The sequence below is a fragment of the Ochotona curzoniae genome, unplaced genomic scaffold (assembly GCF_017591425.1).
Source record: "Ochotona curzoniae isolate NIBS_2020 unplaced genomic scaffold, NIBS_Ocur_1.0 scaffold_2453, whole genome shotgun sequence".
Classification (NCBI taxonomy): Eukaryota; Metazoa; Chordata; class Mammalia; order Lagomorpha; family Ochotonidae; genus Ochotona; species Ochotona curzoniae.
In genome coordinates, this window is record NW_024467094.1 from 15,090,400 (window position 1) to 15,107,260 (window position 16,861).

A 16,861-nucleotide genomic window follows, 5' to 3' on the forward strand; every position below is an offset into this window, starting at 1 on the left:
TCTTTGTAAATAACTTCCTATGGAATTTAAAGCAGTTTTTAATCCCCTTCCTTCCGGCTGGTTTACTGTCCTTAAATGCTGTAGAATCTTGAAGATTTGTTTATGTTTTGTCTGTTTTAAAATTAAAATTAGAAAATTCTAAAGAACTACTCAGTTGCTATGGTGATTTATGAACATTCTGAAATCCATTTGTCTGTTTGCTTACATGCATTCATTTTTCTGACTTCCAGTTAACTTTCACAGTCACCTTTATTTATTATGAAAGGCTAAACAACACGTCATTAGAATAGTAAAAGCAATTGAGTTTTCTTAACTGTATTTGTATATCAGCCAAAAAAAGCAAACCATGCTTCGGTATTAGAGCCATTTTGCTAAGACAGCTGTGGTTAGCTGCCTCACCAGATTCCTGTTTGAGTGTAAAGCTAATTCTCTGTGCACCACAAAGAATGTGCATTTTGGGTGCAATACCATCACATTTTCTTCAGTGTTATAGTTTGTTCTCAACAATCTTAACTTTTTTTTTTATTTTGAAGAATATAGGCAGTAGGTAAGAATATACTTAAAACTGGACCACATGATACATTAAATGAAATAGAATGATGAAAACAAAACCTATTGTTTTCTAGAGTTAATCTGGAGTCAGTGAGCCATGTTGAAATTATTGTGAAGAATAACAATTAAGTGAGGTTCTGCATGGAAATTCTGTTTCATCCTATTTTCCTTAGTACCCTTTGAAACACCGTTTTATTCCTGGAATCTCAGGATATATAACCTCAAATGCTTTACCTTTACTTTCCTTGTCATCTCTGCTTTCAGTATGTCAGCCACATCAGGCAAAAATTATTGTGAAAATTAGAATGTTGTACGTGTGTTCTTTAGCAATATATTTATGTATGTAGTATAAGCATGTGAATTTTAGAATACAATTTCTATCTGTGAAATTGACTTAAAATGGGTCCTTGGGACAAAATGGAAGCTCAGGCAGTTTCCAAAACACTTTCCCCCTTTCTGATAAAGGACCCATCCACACCGTCTTCAATGTCACATGTTTCTTTCTTTCTTTTTTTTGTAAGATTTATTTTCAGTGTCACATGTTTTATAGAGAAATCAAATCCACTGCAGTACTGGGTTACTCTGCTTTGCAGAATGGGCAGTTGCTTCTTAAGCTGTAAGTTGTTTATTTGGTAGATAATGAACTGAGGTAGACCTTATGGGTTCTCTTCTGGTAGAATTCTTTTTCTTTTAGGTTTCCAACAATCCCTTTCCTCCATGGTTTAAATGATGGTTAGGCCTTTTACCAGGAAGCATGGTAATGAAGGTAGAGAATTGGCAGTAACCTTACTTGGAAGGATTCCCCCTACCTCCAGTAACAATCTAAGAAATTTTGTTTTCTTCATGAGAAACATTTTTCTTAAGAAAATCCATTGTATGTAGTCCACAGCAAAATGTCGAATGTTTATTATTTAGGTATAGGGCATTCCAGGGGTGTACGTTTGGAAACTTCACCTTCTAGGAGTTTGATCAAGCTGTCATATCTGTTATTCTTCTTAAAGTTTGATCACTTTCATGTGTGTTAGTTTGGTTTGCTTTTGTTGCTCATCCCACTTTAGTGTAGACAATGATAATAAAGATCATTCCTCTGTCCTCTCCTGCGCAGTTCAACCGTGAGGCTTTTCTCTCCCCTGAGGTTGCTTAATTGTGCTCTAAACTCAAATGGGATTAAAGTTAAGGGGAAACTGTGTTTTCTGAAATTTGGAGAGAAGAAAAATAGAAAATTTTGTGATGCTTAATGGATTCAGAGTTGTTTGTGTAAGGTTTGCCTCTTCAGCTCTTTGTTCGCATTTCCTTGTTCTGCTTCAAACCTCATACTGAATTCTCCACTCCTTGTTTTTAGGTGGTTAGCCAGCGTTTTCCTCAAAACAGCATCGGTGCAGTAGGAAGTGCCATGTTCCTCAGATTTATCAATCCCGCCATTGTGTCACCGTATGAAGCAGGCATTTTAGATAAAAAGCCACCACCTAGAATCGAAAGGGGCTTGAAGTTAATGTCAAAGGTGAATTGTTTGGATAATCTAGCTGTCTTGACATTTCCTTTCAAATACTTTTTCAGTTTGTGACACAGTACTTCCTCTTGAATTTATCTTTTGATTTGTCTGTGGTTTTTATGTATGTTGTTTTGGGGTTTTTTATTTGTTTATTTCTATTACAAAGGAGATCACCTGCTAGGGTTTATTATCATGGGAAAACATTTTGCCAAATGTCTAGTTTTAGGGCTATTTTCTGTGTGATCATTATGGACATTTTGGAATGAACATTGAAATACAGGCTTTAGAATTTTTTAGTTTCAAAGGCATTTAAAATTTTTTATATGTGTAAATCTGCATAAATAAAATTGCTGTATTTCTATTTGGAAAGAATAGAAATAGCATCTAGAATAATTTATAGATTATGGAATGGTTGATTTTAACTATCAGTAAAAGTATATCAAGAGAAAATTGATACTTCTTTTAAAAGAATAGACTGTCTATAATAATCAATAATTACTTATACCAAAATTTGATTGTTTAGATACTTCAGAGTATTGCCAATCATGTTCTCTTCACAAAAGAAGAGCATATGCGGCCTTTTAATGACTTTGTGAAAAGCAACTTTGATGCAGCTCGAAGGTAAGCAGCCTGCCTTTGGTTGTTTGCCATGTTTGAACCCAAGATTGTCTGTGTCCCTTAAATCCTTGTAGCTGTGTTTGTGGAGCTCCTGTGTAGGTTTTTCTTTTTCCTGTCTAGGTCAAGAACATAGTTTGTCTTATTTTGCTATACACGAATGTGGTGATAACTTCCATATTTGAATACCAAGAGGAATTTTTGACATGTTCATGAAAACAAAGGATTTGAGGCAGTTCTACTGAAGGGGCAAAGAAGAAGTTTGCTTTTATTTTTTAGTTTTTTAAAGATTTCTTTTTTTTAATTTTTAAAGGTTTATTTATTTATTGGAAAGTCAGATATACAGAGAGGAGAAGAGACAGAGAGGAAGATCTTCCGTCCGATGATTCACTTCCCAAGTGAGCGCAATGGCCGGTGCTGTGCCAATCCAGAGCCAGGAGCCAGGAACCTCCTCTAGGTCTCCCACGTGGGTGCAGGGTCCCAAGGCTTTGTGCCATCCTCGACTGCTTTCCCAGGCCACAAGCAGGGAGCTGGATGAGAAGTAGAGCTGCTGGGATCAGAACCAGCACCCCTATGGGATCCCTGTGCGTTAAGGGTTAGGACTTAAGCCACTGGGCCTGAAGTTTGCTTTTATTAAAACCAAAACCACTGGGAGGATTTTGGCCTTAGTGGGAATAGTGAATGTCTTGCCTAGGGCCATATGATGCCTGGGAGATCATTTGGTCTGGGTTTGAAATTCAATAAACTCACTCAATGTTGGCTAATGTTTAAGCTGATGATTTTGTATGGCTCGTGAGTTATGGAAATAAAATGGTCTCCCACCCCTGGCACAGGGTTTAAGACATGTACATCCATGCTGTGAAGTGTCTGTGTTGGAAATCTGGCTTCAGTGCCCAACCCCAGGCTTCTGCTAATGCAGACTGTGGTGGTGACAGAAGTGACTGAGTTTCTGTCACTCTTGAAGGAGAACCTGGATTGAATTCCTGTGTCTGAGCTTCAGGCCCTGGCTTAGCCCACAACCATTTTGAGTGTTTGGGGTGTGAACCAGTGGATGGAAACTTTGTCTGCCTGTCTCCTTTTGCCTCTCAAAATAGAAACAAAAGCAACAGCAAAAACACAAAACTAAACAGCAAAAAACTTATACAGATAATATGTAATAGTATTTCATCAGTGTCTTTTAATGCTAAAAATGCTTATGATAATTCAGTTTAGAAGTGTATCTAAACTGACAAGTTGCTCTTTAAATCAATTAGTACAACACACAGGGTTTCATTCACATGTAATTGAACAACTCTTGAGATTGAATGCTTTAGAAAACTCTGAAATTCTGTAACTAGTTACTGTATTTCCAAATTTTTAGTTATCAGTAGTCGTGGTATCATGTTTGCATCAGTTGTTTTTAGAGAAACAAGTGAGATAATTCATGAGAAAGTACCTTGTACACGTGAATTATGTCCAGAGTTTACTTTTTTTCAAGTTTGTTTTTTAAATATATATTTATTTCAATGTTTGAATTATGTGGCACACAGAATGAATCTGATTGGTCTGACATGTTGTCTCAGTTAGCCTTATACAGCCCTCTTCCAGGTTTTACTTTGGTAGCTTGGTGAACTGTAAGCAATACTGAAGAGAAAAAGAAACTCAGTGTGGGATTCATCCACTAGCAGGTTGACTGACTACTCCTAGAACTTCAAGGAACCACAACTCTGATCTTGAACTAATAGACTGTGTAACTAGGAGAAGATTTTTTATCTTTCCTGGGTTCCAGCTTCATCATTTGTGAAATACTAACTATACTCCAAAGTAACAGCTATCTAAATACTTTATTCTCTGACTTAAGATCCTTCTCTGCAGGTAAAGTCAGGTACCAAAAATGAAATGCCAACTTTATCCTGGTCCTTCTTCTGCATTTGCTGATAATCACAGTGTGTGAATGAGCCCTCCATCTGTGTAACCTCGATTACTTCACACTGTTGACTTCATATAAATTTAATTCACTTATAATTAGATGTGTATCTGATGTAGAATTTTCTATTGGCTTTTTGTTTTTTAAGGTTTTTCCTTGATATAGCATCAGATTGCCCTACAAGTGATGCAGTAAATCACAGTCTTTCCTTCATCAGTGATGGCAACGTTCTTGCTTTACATCGTCTTCTGTGGAATAATCAAGAGAAAATTGGCCAGTATCTTTCCAGCAATAGGTAAGACTTTGCAGTCAAGGGGAAATTGAGCACTCAGGTTAAACTGGTGTTAATAATGCATGGCATAGTGTTTTCTAAACTGCATCTTCTTGGAATAAGAGTTATAGTTTAGAAAAAGAAATGAGGACTTCTAAAATATATATATACACATATATATAATCAAAAGTTAAGTTACGCTAACTCACCCGCAAGCCTATCTAGATACGGTTGATGTTATTTATTATTTTTTATTTAAGTTTCTCATGACATAGGATACTTGTCCTATGCATGAGGAATTCCCTTACAAATGAAGGTGAAGATTTTTATCTTCATCCACTTGAAAGGTAGAGAGAGAGCAAGCGGGTATATTGATTCATTCCCCAAATACCCACAGTAATCAGGGATCGACCAGGCTGGAGCTAGGGACTTCATTTCCCTCGTGCGTGGCACGAGGGCAAGTACTTCACAATAATCTGTTGAGCCTGGATTTGCATCTACACTCAGATGTGGAATGTAGATGTTCCAGGTAGTCACTTAAACTGTGTCACCACAGAATCTACTGCTATATTAGTTTACATGCCACTGAAAACTGATTCACTCATTCACAAGATAGGTAGGTGTCCATGAGGATAAAGGTAAGCAGTTAAGAGATGATGTCTTAAAGACAGGACATTCTAATCCTTTATGAATTAAGTGAATTCACATAGGCCTGGGTATGACAACAGAGTAAACTATGGAACTTTTATGTGGACCTTCTTTTCTTTATATAGCTTAGATATATATTCACAGTTTATTGCTAGAGAATTTTTTTGAAAGATTTATTTATTTTTATTGGAAAGTCAGATACACAGAGAAGAAGAACTTTCATCCGCTGGTTTACTCCAAGTGGTTGCAGTGGACAAAGCTGAGCTGATCCAAAGCCAGCAGCCTCTTCCGGCTCTTCCACACAGGTGCAGGGTCCCAAGGCTTTGAGACGTCCTTAACTGCCTTCCCATGCCACAAGCAGGGAGGTGGCTGGGAAGCTGGGCTACTGGGATTAGAACCAACGCCCTAATGGGATCCTGATGCATGCAAAGTGAAGAATAACCACTAGGCTACAGTGCTGGGCCCTACAGAAACTTTTAAATTTTGCGTTTTGGAAAAACTCTGCACTTTTTAGAGGTATGCATTGAACGTAGCAGTGTCGATACCCACACCCCATGTTGGAGAACTTGGAATCTGTTCCTGCTTGCAGCTCCTGACCTTTCCTTCCTGCTCATGTAGACTTGGGAAGCAGCAGTAATACTCAGGTGCCTAAACTCTGTATACATTACAAACACAGAAAGAAGCATAAATGATAATGTAATAGCTTATCTGCTACCCATCTTCAGCATTGTCTTTTTTAAAGTTTTATTTATTTTTATTGGAAAGGCTTTATATATGAGAGGAGATACACAGAACAATCTTCCATCTGCTGGCTCACTCCTTAAGTGGCTGCAATGACCAGAGCTGTGCTGACCAGAAGTCAGGAGCCAGGAATACTTTCCATGTTTCTTGGGCACAGGGTCCTAAGGTTTTGGGATATCCTCTGCTGCTTTTCCCAGGCCACAAACAAGGAGCTGGATAGGAAGTGAGCAGCCAGGACGTGAACTGGTGTCTGTAGGGGATTCTGGGCATGCAAGGCAAAAACTTTAGCCACTAGCCTTCCTCGCCGGGCCCTGATCCTAATCTTTGTGGTGTTTTATTTCTTGAGGCTTCCTTTTGACAATCTAGAGATATCTAAAGCTGGTAATATGGTTCTCGTTGTGCTTTTCTTATGTTCTACTCATATGAAAACAAAAGGAAGGTATAGAAATATGCAAAGTTGTTTTGTGTGTTTTGAAAGTTTTCAGGAATGATAACATGAATATGAACATACAGCATTCTATTTGAGATTTCTTAACTTATTGTTATTTCATTAAATGATTGTCCATATTCTATTTGATGAACATTTAGATTTACTTCCAGCAATACATATCTCCATATTCATCTCCTTTTGTATTACCTGAATGTGTGATTGCCAGATCTGCAGTGTATGTATCCTGCCTCAATTTTACTAGATATTGCCAAATGTTAAAGTGTGCTTTGATGCTGTGAGCATTCTCATTGGGGTTGTCGGTCTTCATGGGTTTAGCCAGATTCTGAAATAGTGTCTTATTCTTACATGGCTTTAAGCATTGAATGGTTTTTGAAAATTTGTATTTCCCCTGATTGAGCAGGGGTCTATTTTCTTTTCTTCTTCTTATTGTTGTTGTTGTTATTGTTGTTTGTCTAGGTAGATTTCCTATTACCCTCAGTGAAAGTGAATTGGAATATTTTACTAATTGATCAATTGACCTCTGAGTGGTAACAAATTAGGAACACTAGAAAAAGCTCAATGTTTGTGGCTTAGGGACTGGTCATTTTTCAGCTGTTTCAGTGAACACTTAAAATCCCTAGGTCTTTTTGTGCAGTTAACAAATCAGCAGGGATCACCAGCTGGCAGTGAAAACCACCAGTGAAGTTCTAAAGACATATGTGCTGTTCAGTGTGTGAACTGCTTCTGTTTTCCTGAGTGATTTGCTGTTTCTAGGGACCATAAAGCTGTTGGAAGACGACCTTTTGATAAAATGGCCACACTTCTCGCGTACCTGGGGCCCCCGGAGCACAAGCCTGTGGCAGACACACACTGGTCCAGCCTTAACCTCACTAGCTCCAAGTTTGAGGAGTTTATGACTAGGTAAAGTACATCCTTGAATTGATGATTGCATTTCTGTTGGTTCCAAAGCCAAATTTTGTCACTGTGCCATTTGTTCGTCTCTCAAAATTATAAGCATATTTATCAAAAAAGATATATACAATAATAATACCATGGCCAAGTTCTGAGAACCAGCTTTATTCCTATTGTTTCTGTGAGGAGTTTGCACAAAGTTTACATGAAATGCATATTGCTTTTAAGAATTCTGTTTCCAAGATTTTTCCAAGTACCCTGATATAATACTCTGAGAAGGTTAATGAGAATGAAATTTAAGGTTAACTTTATTTTGGTTCAAGAAAAATTTGAAATCCATAGTTTTTTGCAATTTGTATTTCTCATGAACTTTTTGAAGAACTCCTGTCTAATTTTGCATTGTGATTTGCAAAAGCCATACTATCTTATCAACCTATATTTTATCTTCTTGCTTTGATTTTACATTTAATGCTAAAAATGATGTTCAGACATTATTATTTTCATATTATAAAGAACATATAACTCAATATGAATAACTGGTTTACCTAAGATTCCACAACTACCTCATAAATTTTTTTGGTTTGAGGTGTTAGATTCTTATTGCCATACTATAGTAAATTTTAGAACTCTGTTTAATTTTTATGTTAATAGTTCTCATTTTGTTAGGTTGAAGTTCAAAAAATAGGTCTCAAGGTTACTGTAAATGTTTTGTGGACATTTGCATTGAATCTCAAAGGGATTTAGTTTATGAAATAAAAGGTCCTCGTTGTTAAATTCCTCTATGCTGGTAAAGTTAAAGTAGTTTGTTAAATCCTTTAGTTTTCTAAGTGTCTTTCACATGCTTTACACTTTATAAATACACAGAGTAATTGTGGATTGAGTGTTTTGTTCACAGTATATGCCAAAAGCAAAGAGATTGAGAAGAAAATTCTAGAATCTGGCAATCAGAAGTTAATTCACGTTAGATTTGCTTGTAATATGTCTTGCATTGACAGTACCTGTTACTGATCAAATTGCATATGAATTGTGTGTACAACTGACTCCAATTCATTGATGTTGCTAAAAGAATACATGAATAAGAGAATTAGAATATAAAAATATGTGATCTTATTTTAGCTCTATTAGATTTTTCTCAGTATAATAAGTGTTTATTACTGTGTAATTATTTTCTGTATGAAATTTCCATATTACCTGCTTTAAAATTACGAGGGGTAGAGGGAATCCCAGTGCCTATAAAACTGTATCACATAATACAATGTTGTTAACAATTTAAAAAAACATTACTAAGAATATCTAAGCTGTTAGTCTATTTTTTTCTGAGAAGATTACTTTGTTACTATCTTTTACCAAAGACGACTTCTTTGCAAAACAATTTTCTGTGCTTTGGAGACGGAACAATTTAAAATATATACTGTAAGAGCATTTCTTACAAGCACAGTATTTAGTGTTAGAAGTTAGTTTGATTCTCTTCTAAATTCACACTGATGCTCTTTGAGATGTATTTTTATTTGAAAAAAAATGAAGGTCACTTCGTACTTTGTCAGTAACTAAAAACCCAATTATTAAACTATGCAAAAGTAAACATAAATTAGAAAGTAATACCGAATTTTGTTATCCTCCCTCTTAAAAATAACTTAGTTAACATCTAATGAATAACCTCCCATTTGTTTATCTATGCACATATCTTTTTCCCCTGTCAAATGGTCTTTAAAAAAAAGAACATGAGTACAGGTTTGGATTCCAGTCTTTTTTTTTTGTTTTTAAAGATTTTTTTCTTTTTATTGGAAAGGCAGATTTGCAGAGGGAAGTAGCAACAGAAAGATTTTACATCCACTGGTTCGCTCTCCAAGTGGTCACTACAACAGGAGCTGAGCTGATCCAAAACCAGGAGCCAGGAGCGCCTTCCAGGTCTCTCACATGGGTGCAGGGTCCCAAGGCTTTGGGCTGTCCTCTAATTCTTTCCAGTCCACAGGCAGGGAGTTGGATGGGACGTGAAACAGCCAGGAACAGGAACTGGTACACATATGGAATTCTGGTGTGTGTAAGGTGAAGATTTAGTCGCTACCGTACTGGGTCCTGGATTCCATTCTTAACCCAGAGGTATCTTACTGTGTGTATGAAAATACTACAAAAGCTGGAAGAACCTAGAATTCAGAACATTTTCCAGTTCTAGGTATTTCAGCTAATAAATATTCAACCTGTATTTTAAAAATAAAATATTTTAAAAACACGTAGTTGGAGAATATTTGCCAAATAAATTACCTAGCATGTTAGTACAAAGAAATAAATATATGACAAATATAACAGAAGCAGAATAAGAAGTCCAAGGTCTGTCAATAAATGTTGCAGAATCAAGTTTAGTGAGAATGGGGAAAAGGTCATATTTGAAGAGAAGATAAATGAGAATTTCCCAGGGTTGGTGGCTGACATCAGTTTTGAGATTAAAGAAACATTCTGAGTCTTGGACAGAATATATAAAAATTAAACCGTGCTTTTTCAGAAATATCTTTCAGTAAACATAGGAACATATAGATGAAAACATAGAACATATATATAAAAACACTATTCAGTAGCAGGGAAGTTAAATTGAACATTCAGTAAAAGATGTTAATACAAACAGTTAAGTAACCATTTAGAAAAAAGTGTTCATATCATTCAAGAGGATAAGCCATGGAATCAAAGAAGAAAATAGAGATAAAGAATGGCCGTTCCCATCCATTCAGAATCCATAAACTGGAACAGAAAACTTTGCTAAGCTGAACTCATAAAAACAAGGTCTTAGAGTTTCAGAAACATGTGTCTAGAAAACAACGTAAGTGAAAGCAGTCTGTGGTTAATATCTCTGTCTAGTCGTTTTCTTAGTATAATCCTCAAAGTATTTTTGTGGTTCAGAGAGTAGCATCCTGGATATGTTGGTGCCCGTTGCCAAACTGCTCTGTAGAACAGGTACTTTTAAAATATTTTGTCATTTCTAAAATATATCTTATTCTTGATGCAATCCTAGGGTTTTTAACATTCTTAGTGAACAATACAAAACCTGTGAGTCACTTTTTTTTTTTTCAATTTTAGGCATCAGGTACATGAGAAAGAAGAGTTCAAGGCTTTGAAAACATTAAGTATTTTCTACCAAGCTGGGACTTCCAAAGCTGGGAATCCTATTTTTTACTATGTTGCACGAAGGTAAGAAAGGCTGTGTTTCTATTTCAATTAACAGAATTATTATTAAAAATAATAACAAATAGTATGCCTTTTCCTATTTGGTTTAGGAATTGAAAAGCTTACCTTAAAGAATATTACTGCTCAACAGTCTTTATCTCCTAAAATATTGCCTGTGTATTAGAAATGGATCTCAGACTGCTTCCTTCCTGTTGGTATCTGTGTCCTAGCTACCATTGATTAATTAGTAAGAGTGAAAACTCTGAACACATATTTGTTTTCAGGTATATTGGTTAAATACTATCTGCCATGTGATGATCGGGAGCTTTTTTTCAAAGAAGAGATAAAATGCTAAGTGCCTGCTTTTCCTGGTAAATGTTAGTAATTGGCTGTGTAAGACTGTGTCAGGGTGATATGGAAATTCATTCAAAGGAGCTGTGGGAAATCTCTGTGTAAACAGCACAGGGGACAGTGTTGGGTCGTATTTGGTGTGTTCCTCAGTCACGGCCAACTCCAGAAGAGCTTGGTGGAAATGCCATAAACTCCTCCTTAGTGAAAGGTGTGGTGCTTGCACTGCTTTCACTTTGTTGCGTCGTTATACCTCACCTTTGAGAACTCATGTTTGCCAGTGTTGATCAGTTTTACAACTTCCCTTCTGGTATGATACAAATTGACAGTAGCTGAACTTCAGAGACAGTGTGGTATCATAGGCAACTTCAACATCCCTCAAGATTCTATTTAATCTGAGTTCTATAACTTCCTCAGACTTAATCTGAAATTGATACAAATTGTGGATTAATAGTCACGGGTGTCAGAAATTGGTAATGTGTCAGAAACAAATAGAAATGGAGAAATAGTGGGAAAGAATTGAAGAAATAAAAGTAGGATATGGGAAACTTTAGACAGCAGGACCAGTAAGTCCAAAAAACAGGGGGACTTGAGAATCTGGGAAGTAGGGAAGATGGCGTTTGTCTTTGCCCCTCACTTGTACTGCTCTGGGCCACTGCTTTCCTTCCCATTAAAGTTCTCTTTCCAACTCTCCTCCCAGTTATCATGTCTGCATTTCCCCAAATCTGTTTATATTAGCAAAATATTTTGACTTTTTGCATGAAATAGACATTATTAAGGGAGATAGAAGTGTGCCATCCCATTGGCCCCTCTAACTTCTTATTTGTTTTCAAAGAGAGAGCAATGCTTTCTAGAAAATGTCAAAGCTATTTATTTTTTCCCCCTAAGTCAACACTGTAAGCTTTTCCTTCTCTACAGTGAGTTAAGAATGGGTAAAGGCTTACAAGGGGCTGGCTTGTCAGTCAGTGCCTTTGACAGAAACCCACCAGTGAAGTTGCACAAAGCAACACATACACCTAAGATCAAGAGGATATTTTAGCTTCTTGCAGAACGAGGTGGAAAACTCTGCACAGTGTCAGCTGTGGAGGATGTCTATCTTCTTTGGCTCCTGACTATACTCTCTTGTGTTGGCTTCATTCCCAGGCAACTTTTCCCAAGCTATGACTAGCAAGGGTTTCTTTCCTACCAGCCTAACAACTTCTGCAGCAAATGTGATTGGTCTTACTAAACTGTCTCCAGTCATTTGCCAAAATGAGCTAGATACTATGGCAAGAGGGAATTCCTTTGTTATCTAGGCCTGGATCCTATTCACATTCTAGAAATTCATTGTTGAAAGGTGGGTAAAAGGGATGGGCACTATGGCATAGTGCATTCAGATGCCACCTGCAGCACCTGCATCCCATATCGATGTTGGTTTAACCCAACTGCTTCACTTCTTTTTATTTTTTAAGAATTATTTATTTTTGTTGTAAAGAGATTTATAGAGAGGAGAGACAAACAGAAACATATTCCATCTGCTGGTTTACTTTGCAAGTAACTGAAATGGCCAGAGCTGAGCTGACCTGAAGCCAGGAGCCAGGAGCTTCTTCAGGTCTCCCACGTGGGTACACCGGCCCAAAACTTTGGGCCTTCCTCTGCTGCTTTCCCAGGCCACAAGCAAGGAGCTGAAAGAGAAATGGAGCAACTGGGATGCAAACCAGCACCCGTATGGTGTTGTGGTGCATGTGAAGCTAGAGCTTTAGCCACTAGGCTGCTATGCTGGGCCCTGCTTCACTTCTGATCCAGCACCCTGCTAATGTGCCTGTGCAAGCATGACCCAAGTCCTTGGGCCTTTTCACCTATGCCAGAAACCAGGATAAGGCTACAGACTCTGACTTCACACTGATGTAGCTTCAGTCCTTGTAGCCGGTTAGGAAATCAGTGAGTAGATGGAAGGCCTCTCTCTCCATCTCTCCTTCCCTGTCTCTGCTGCTGTATCCTGGAGGAAGACAGTTGATGATTCAAATACTTGGGCCCAAGCCACTTATGTGAGTGACCTGGGTGGAAGCCTGCTCCCTGGTTTTGCCCTGGCTCAATCCTAACTGTTCTGGGTATTTGGGAAGTAAACCGGCAAATAGCAGATCTCTCTCTGTCTCTCTCCATCACCCCACTCTTTCTTTTCCTTTCTTTTAAAAATCTATTTGCATGTATGTATATGTATCTGCCTTTCATTGACATGAAAGTAAACTTAAAAACCATCTTGTTCAGAACCTTAACTACATACTTAGCAGATACCCTACTCAGCTGAACGTGTTGAGTGTTTAATCTATTGTAACCTAACTGTTAAGAATCAGAGTTGGATTTGAAATCTGAAGATCTTGAAAACTGCACTATAATAACATGCTTATTATTACTGTTACTGTTAGATACTAAAATTTGGATTGGATCAACCTTTATAGACCAACATGAAAATATGTCCAACATTTAGGAAATAGAATTTTTTAAGATAGAGTTTTTAGGCATCACAAGTTGCAAATGATCTTTTGAAACAAGGTTTTTCTCGAAGTAAGATTTATATTTTTATTGGAACAGCAGTATCATACATCACAGAGGTTAGCAGAATTGGCATCCTTTTTTTTTTTTACTAGAATGATAAATTACTGTTACACATTAATAGACATGGAAGTATAGATTGATGTTTTATAGGGCACTGTATTTTAACAGATTAGCGTAGTTTTGTTTATTTAAGTAAGAAACACAAAAACTGCTTCTCTCGCACAGTTCCTCATCCGTCATCTCCCTCCCTGCCTACCTTTATGTCACAACTCTGTCATTCTCTGCCTTACACACACATGCTCACGTCTCTCAGTCATACTTCTGTTAAATGCTGTCTACATTATTTCTTCTCTTACAACTTTAAGTTTCTGAGTTTATTTAGTTCTGCAAACATTTAAAATGTAAATGTTGGGAGCTGATGTTGTAGTATTATGGGTTAAGCTTCCATCTGGGGTACCCATAGGAGCCCTGATTTCTGTCTGGACTGCTCTACTTCTGATCTAGCTCTCTGTTGATGCACCTGGGAAAACAGCAGAGGAGGCCTAGGTCCTTGGACCCTTGCCACCCATCCAGGCTTCTACCTTGAGGCTGCTGAGGACATTTGGGGAGCAAACCATTGAATGGAAGATCTGTCTCTCCATCTCTCTGTCTGTTCTTCTCTCTGTGTAACTCTGCCTTTAAACAATTAATAAAATACAGATGTTTAGTATTTACTTGTTTAATCATTTAATATGAAATACAGGCTTTTATTATAAGGAAGGAAATTATGTTTATTTTACACTTTTGACTAAAATATGCAGTTAACCAGAGCAAGCTAGGATAATGGTAATTTCTTTAAGAGTAAGTTGAAATAAATTTTACTTTTCTGATATGCTTGTGTTCATCCTGTAATAAAGAATTGAGAAAAGCATATAGGCAATTCATGTTCACTTCAACCTTAATGCACAAAAAACAGCACAAGTATTACATAGAGAAGAAAATGAATATTGTCCATTGGGTTGAGTACGCTGCCATTTCCCCTAGCTGTAGTAACCGTGGTTATCGTTGAGGTCTCTACTGATTCCTGGTCTGGTTCACTGGGCTTGTTGGTTGACATCTTGGGCCCCTGGCTCGATTTGCTGGGACTCTGGGTTGGTTCACTGGGCCTCTGGATCGTTGTGAGACTGTGGGTCACCTCAGTAGTTAGACTGGCCTTGGTACTCAGGCTTGCTTTGCTGCTGAGGCCTGTCTGAGATGTCGCAGAAGATACGATCTGAGATCCTGGAGAATTAGCTAATATTCTTGAAGAATTGTCCATCAACATGAAGAGCAGGCCGATCAGTGATAGCTTGAACATCATCTTCCTGTGTTTCAAAATAATTAGTAAGCAGCCTAACACTTGGATCTTGAACAAACAAGCTTATATTCTTGATTCTATTTTCTTAGTACATTAACATTATACAAATATGCTTTTACATTGTTTGTTAGTGAGTAAATAAAAAGCTTACTTTTTTCTGTTCTTAATCTTTATGGACATACCTATTTTCTATGTAGGGCTGCCAACTTGAGATTTAAACAATCTGAAGACTAAAAAGGAGTTTCATTTAATGTTGCTTTAAAAAGAAAAAAGTAAATCCCTACACAAAATACAAAAAGACAAAGGTTTGAGCTTACGATAGGGCAGGGTGGAGCAGAAAAGAGGTAGTTTTCAAGGGGAGAACAGCAAGCCCTGAAATAAATACTGGCATATTATTTTTTAAATTCCTTAATGACCTTTGTTCCAGTGATGTAAAAGTTTAAGGTCAGATCACAAATTAGGATATTGCTTTACAACATTTACTTCAGCAACTAAAAGTGATTAAGTGGAAGGATTTCCTCATTGCTGTGATGAGATTTCCTTCATTCCTACCCTCTCCCCTTCTCCCCTTCAGCTTTACGAAAAGCTAGTTCGAAGGGCCAGCATCATGACCTCTCAGGTTAAATCTCTGCCTCAGATGCCAAAATCCCACATTGGCCATATGGGTGCTGTTTGGAGTCCTGACTGCTCCGCTTCTGATCTGCTGCTGCCAGTGTACCTGAGAAAGCAGCAGAAGATGGCCCAGGTACTTGGGTCTTTGCAACCATGTAAGAGACCTGGTCTAATCCTGACCATTGCAGCCCTTTGGGGTGAGGTAGAGGGAGGGCGTTGGTGTTTGAAGGAGCTAATGGAAGTTCCTGTATTTCTCTGTATCTCTTCTTCTTTGCCTTTCAAATAAGATAAAAATCTTTTAAAAAACACAAAAAAGATAGATCTTGGAGAAGTTCATTGGAAGACAAAAGGAAATTTATGATTGATCAAAACCAGCCCCTTTATTTTACAGACTAAACTTGAGTTATAACTTGCCTGAGACTACATATCTTAAAAATGGCCAACATTGGAATGCAAATCTAAGTCCTGTATTCTTTAGTAGATATGAATCAAAAGCAAACTATATACATCACCAAATTTTTTTAAATAAAGCTCATTTCCTATCATCCTGTTCTCAAATTGAATGGCTTGTCACATTTGAGACAATGCGGGTAACTCATGCAGGACCTGGTTAGCTAGCCATTTTTTTTTTTAAGCTTTAAACTTAAACTTTAGGGCCCGGCGGCATGGCCTAGTGGCTAAAGTCCTTGCCTTGCACACGTTCTGATGCCATATGGGCACTGGTTCATATCCCAGCAGCTCCACTTCCCATCCAGCTCCCTGCTTGTGGCCAGGGAAGGCAGTTGAGGACAGCCCAAAACCTTGGGACCCTGCACCCATGTGGGAGACCTGGAAGAGGTTCGTGGCTCCTGGCTTCAGATTGGCATAGCACTGGCTGTTGCACTCACTTGGGGAGTGAATGATTGGACAGAAGATCTTCCTCTCTGTCTCTTCTCCTCTCTGTATAATCTGACTTTCCAATAAAAATAAAATAAATCTTTTAAAAAAACCTTAAACTTTAATATTAGAAATACAATGTATGCTGAAAGCTTTGTTTTACTTTAATATATAATTGGGAAAATTTCAAATTAATGTTACCTTTTAATTTTCTGTATTGAAGAGTAAGAATCCAGACCTTCTCCAGTGTCCTGTGAGGTTTCTGATTTCTTTCTCACTACGTGCTATTTAAACATGGTTAGTGAAAATGTCACATGTTCTGAACTTGCCTTACCATTTGCTCTTTGCAATTATCCAACGGAGTGTTTCCCAAACAACTGATGTAAACACAGACTTCAGCAGAGATGAATGAATTCAAATTGACTTTGTAA

The 16,861-nt window shown here is 37.5% G+C and overlaps 1 protein-coding gene and 1 long non-coding RNA gene across 5 annotated transcripts in view; one reads left to right on the forward strand and one right to left on the reverse strand.

Moving 5' to 3' along the window:
- Nucleotides 1-16,861, forward strand: part of NF1 (neurofibromin 1) — a 231,966-nt gene that overhangs the window by 122,454 nt on the left and 92,651 nt on the right. For all 4 annotated transcript variants that reach the window (XM_041001779.1, XM_041001781.1, XM_041001780.1 and 1 more), the window contains 5 exons: nucleotides 1,895-2,053; nucleotides 2,568-2,665; nucleotides 4,714-4,860; nucleotides 7,430-7,576; nucleotides 10,637-10,747. In XM_041001779.1, the coding sequence (XP_040857713.1) occupies nucleotides 1,895-2,053; nucleotides 2,568-2,665; nucleotides 4,714-4,860; nucleotides 7,430-7,576; nucleotides 10,637-10,747 (662 nt within the window). The remainder of the gene's footprint in view (nucleotides 1-1,894; nucleotides 2,054-2,567; nucleotides 2,666-4,713; nucleotides 4,861-7,429; nucleotides 7,577-10,636; nucleotides 10,748-16,861) is intronic.
- Nucleotides 13,605-16,756, reverse strand: LOC121170503. The gene is made up of 2 exons (XR_005885968.1): nucleotides 16,632-16,756; nucleotides 13,605-14,949 (listed from the first exon to the last, which is right to left on the reverse strand). It is a non-coding gene; the product is annotated as an uncharacterized LOC121170503 (long non-coding RNA).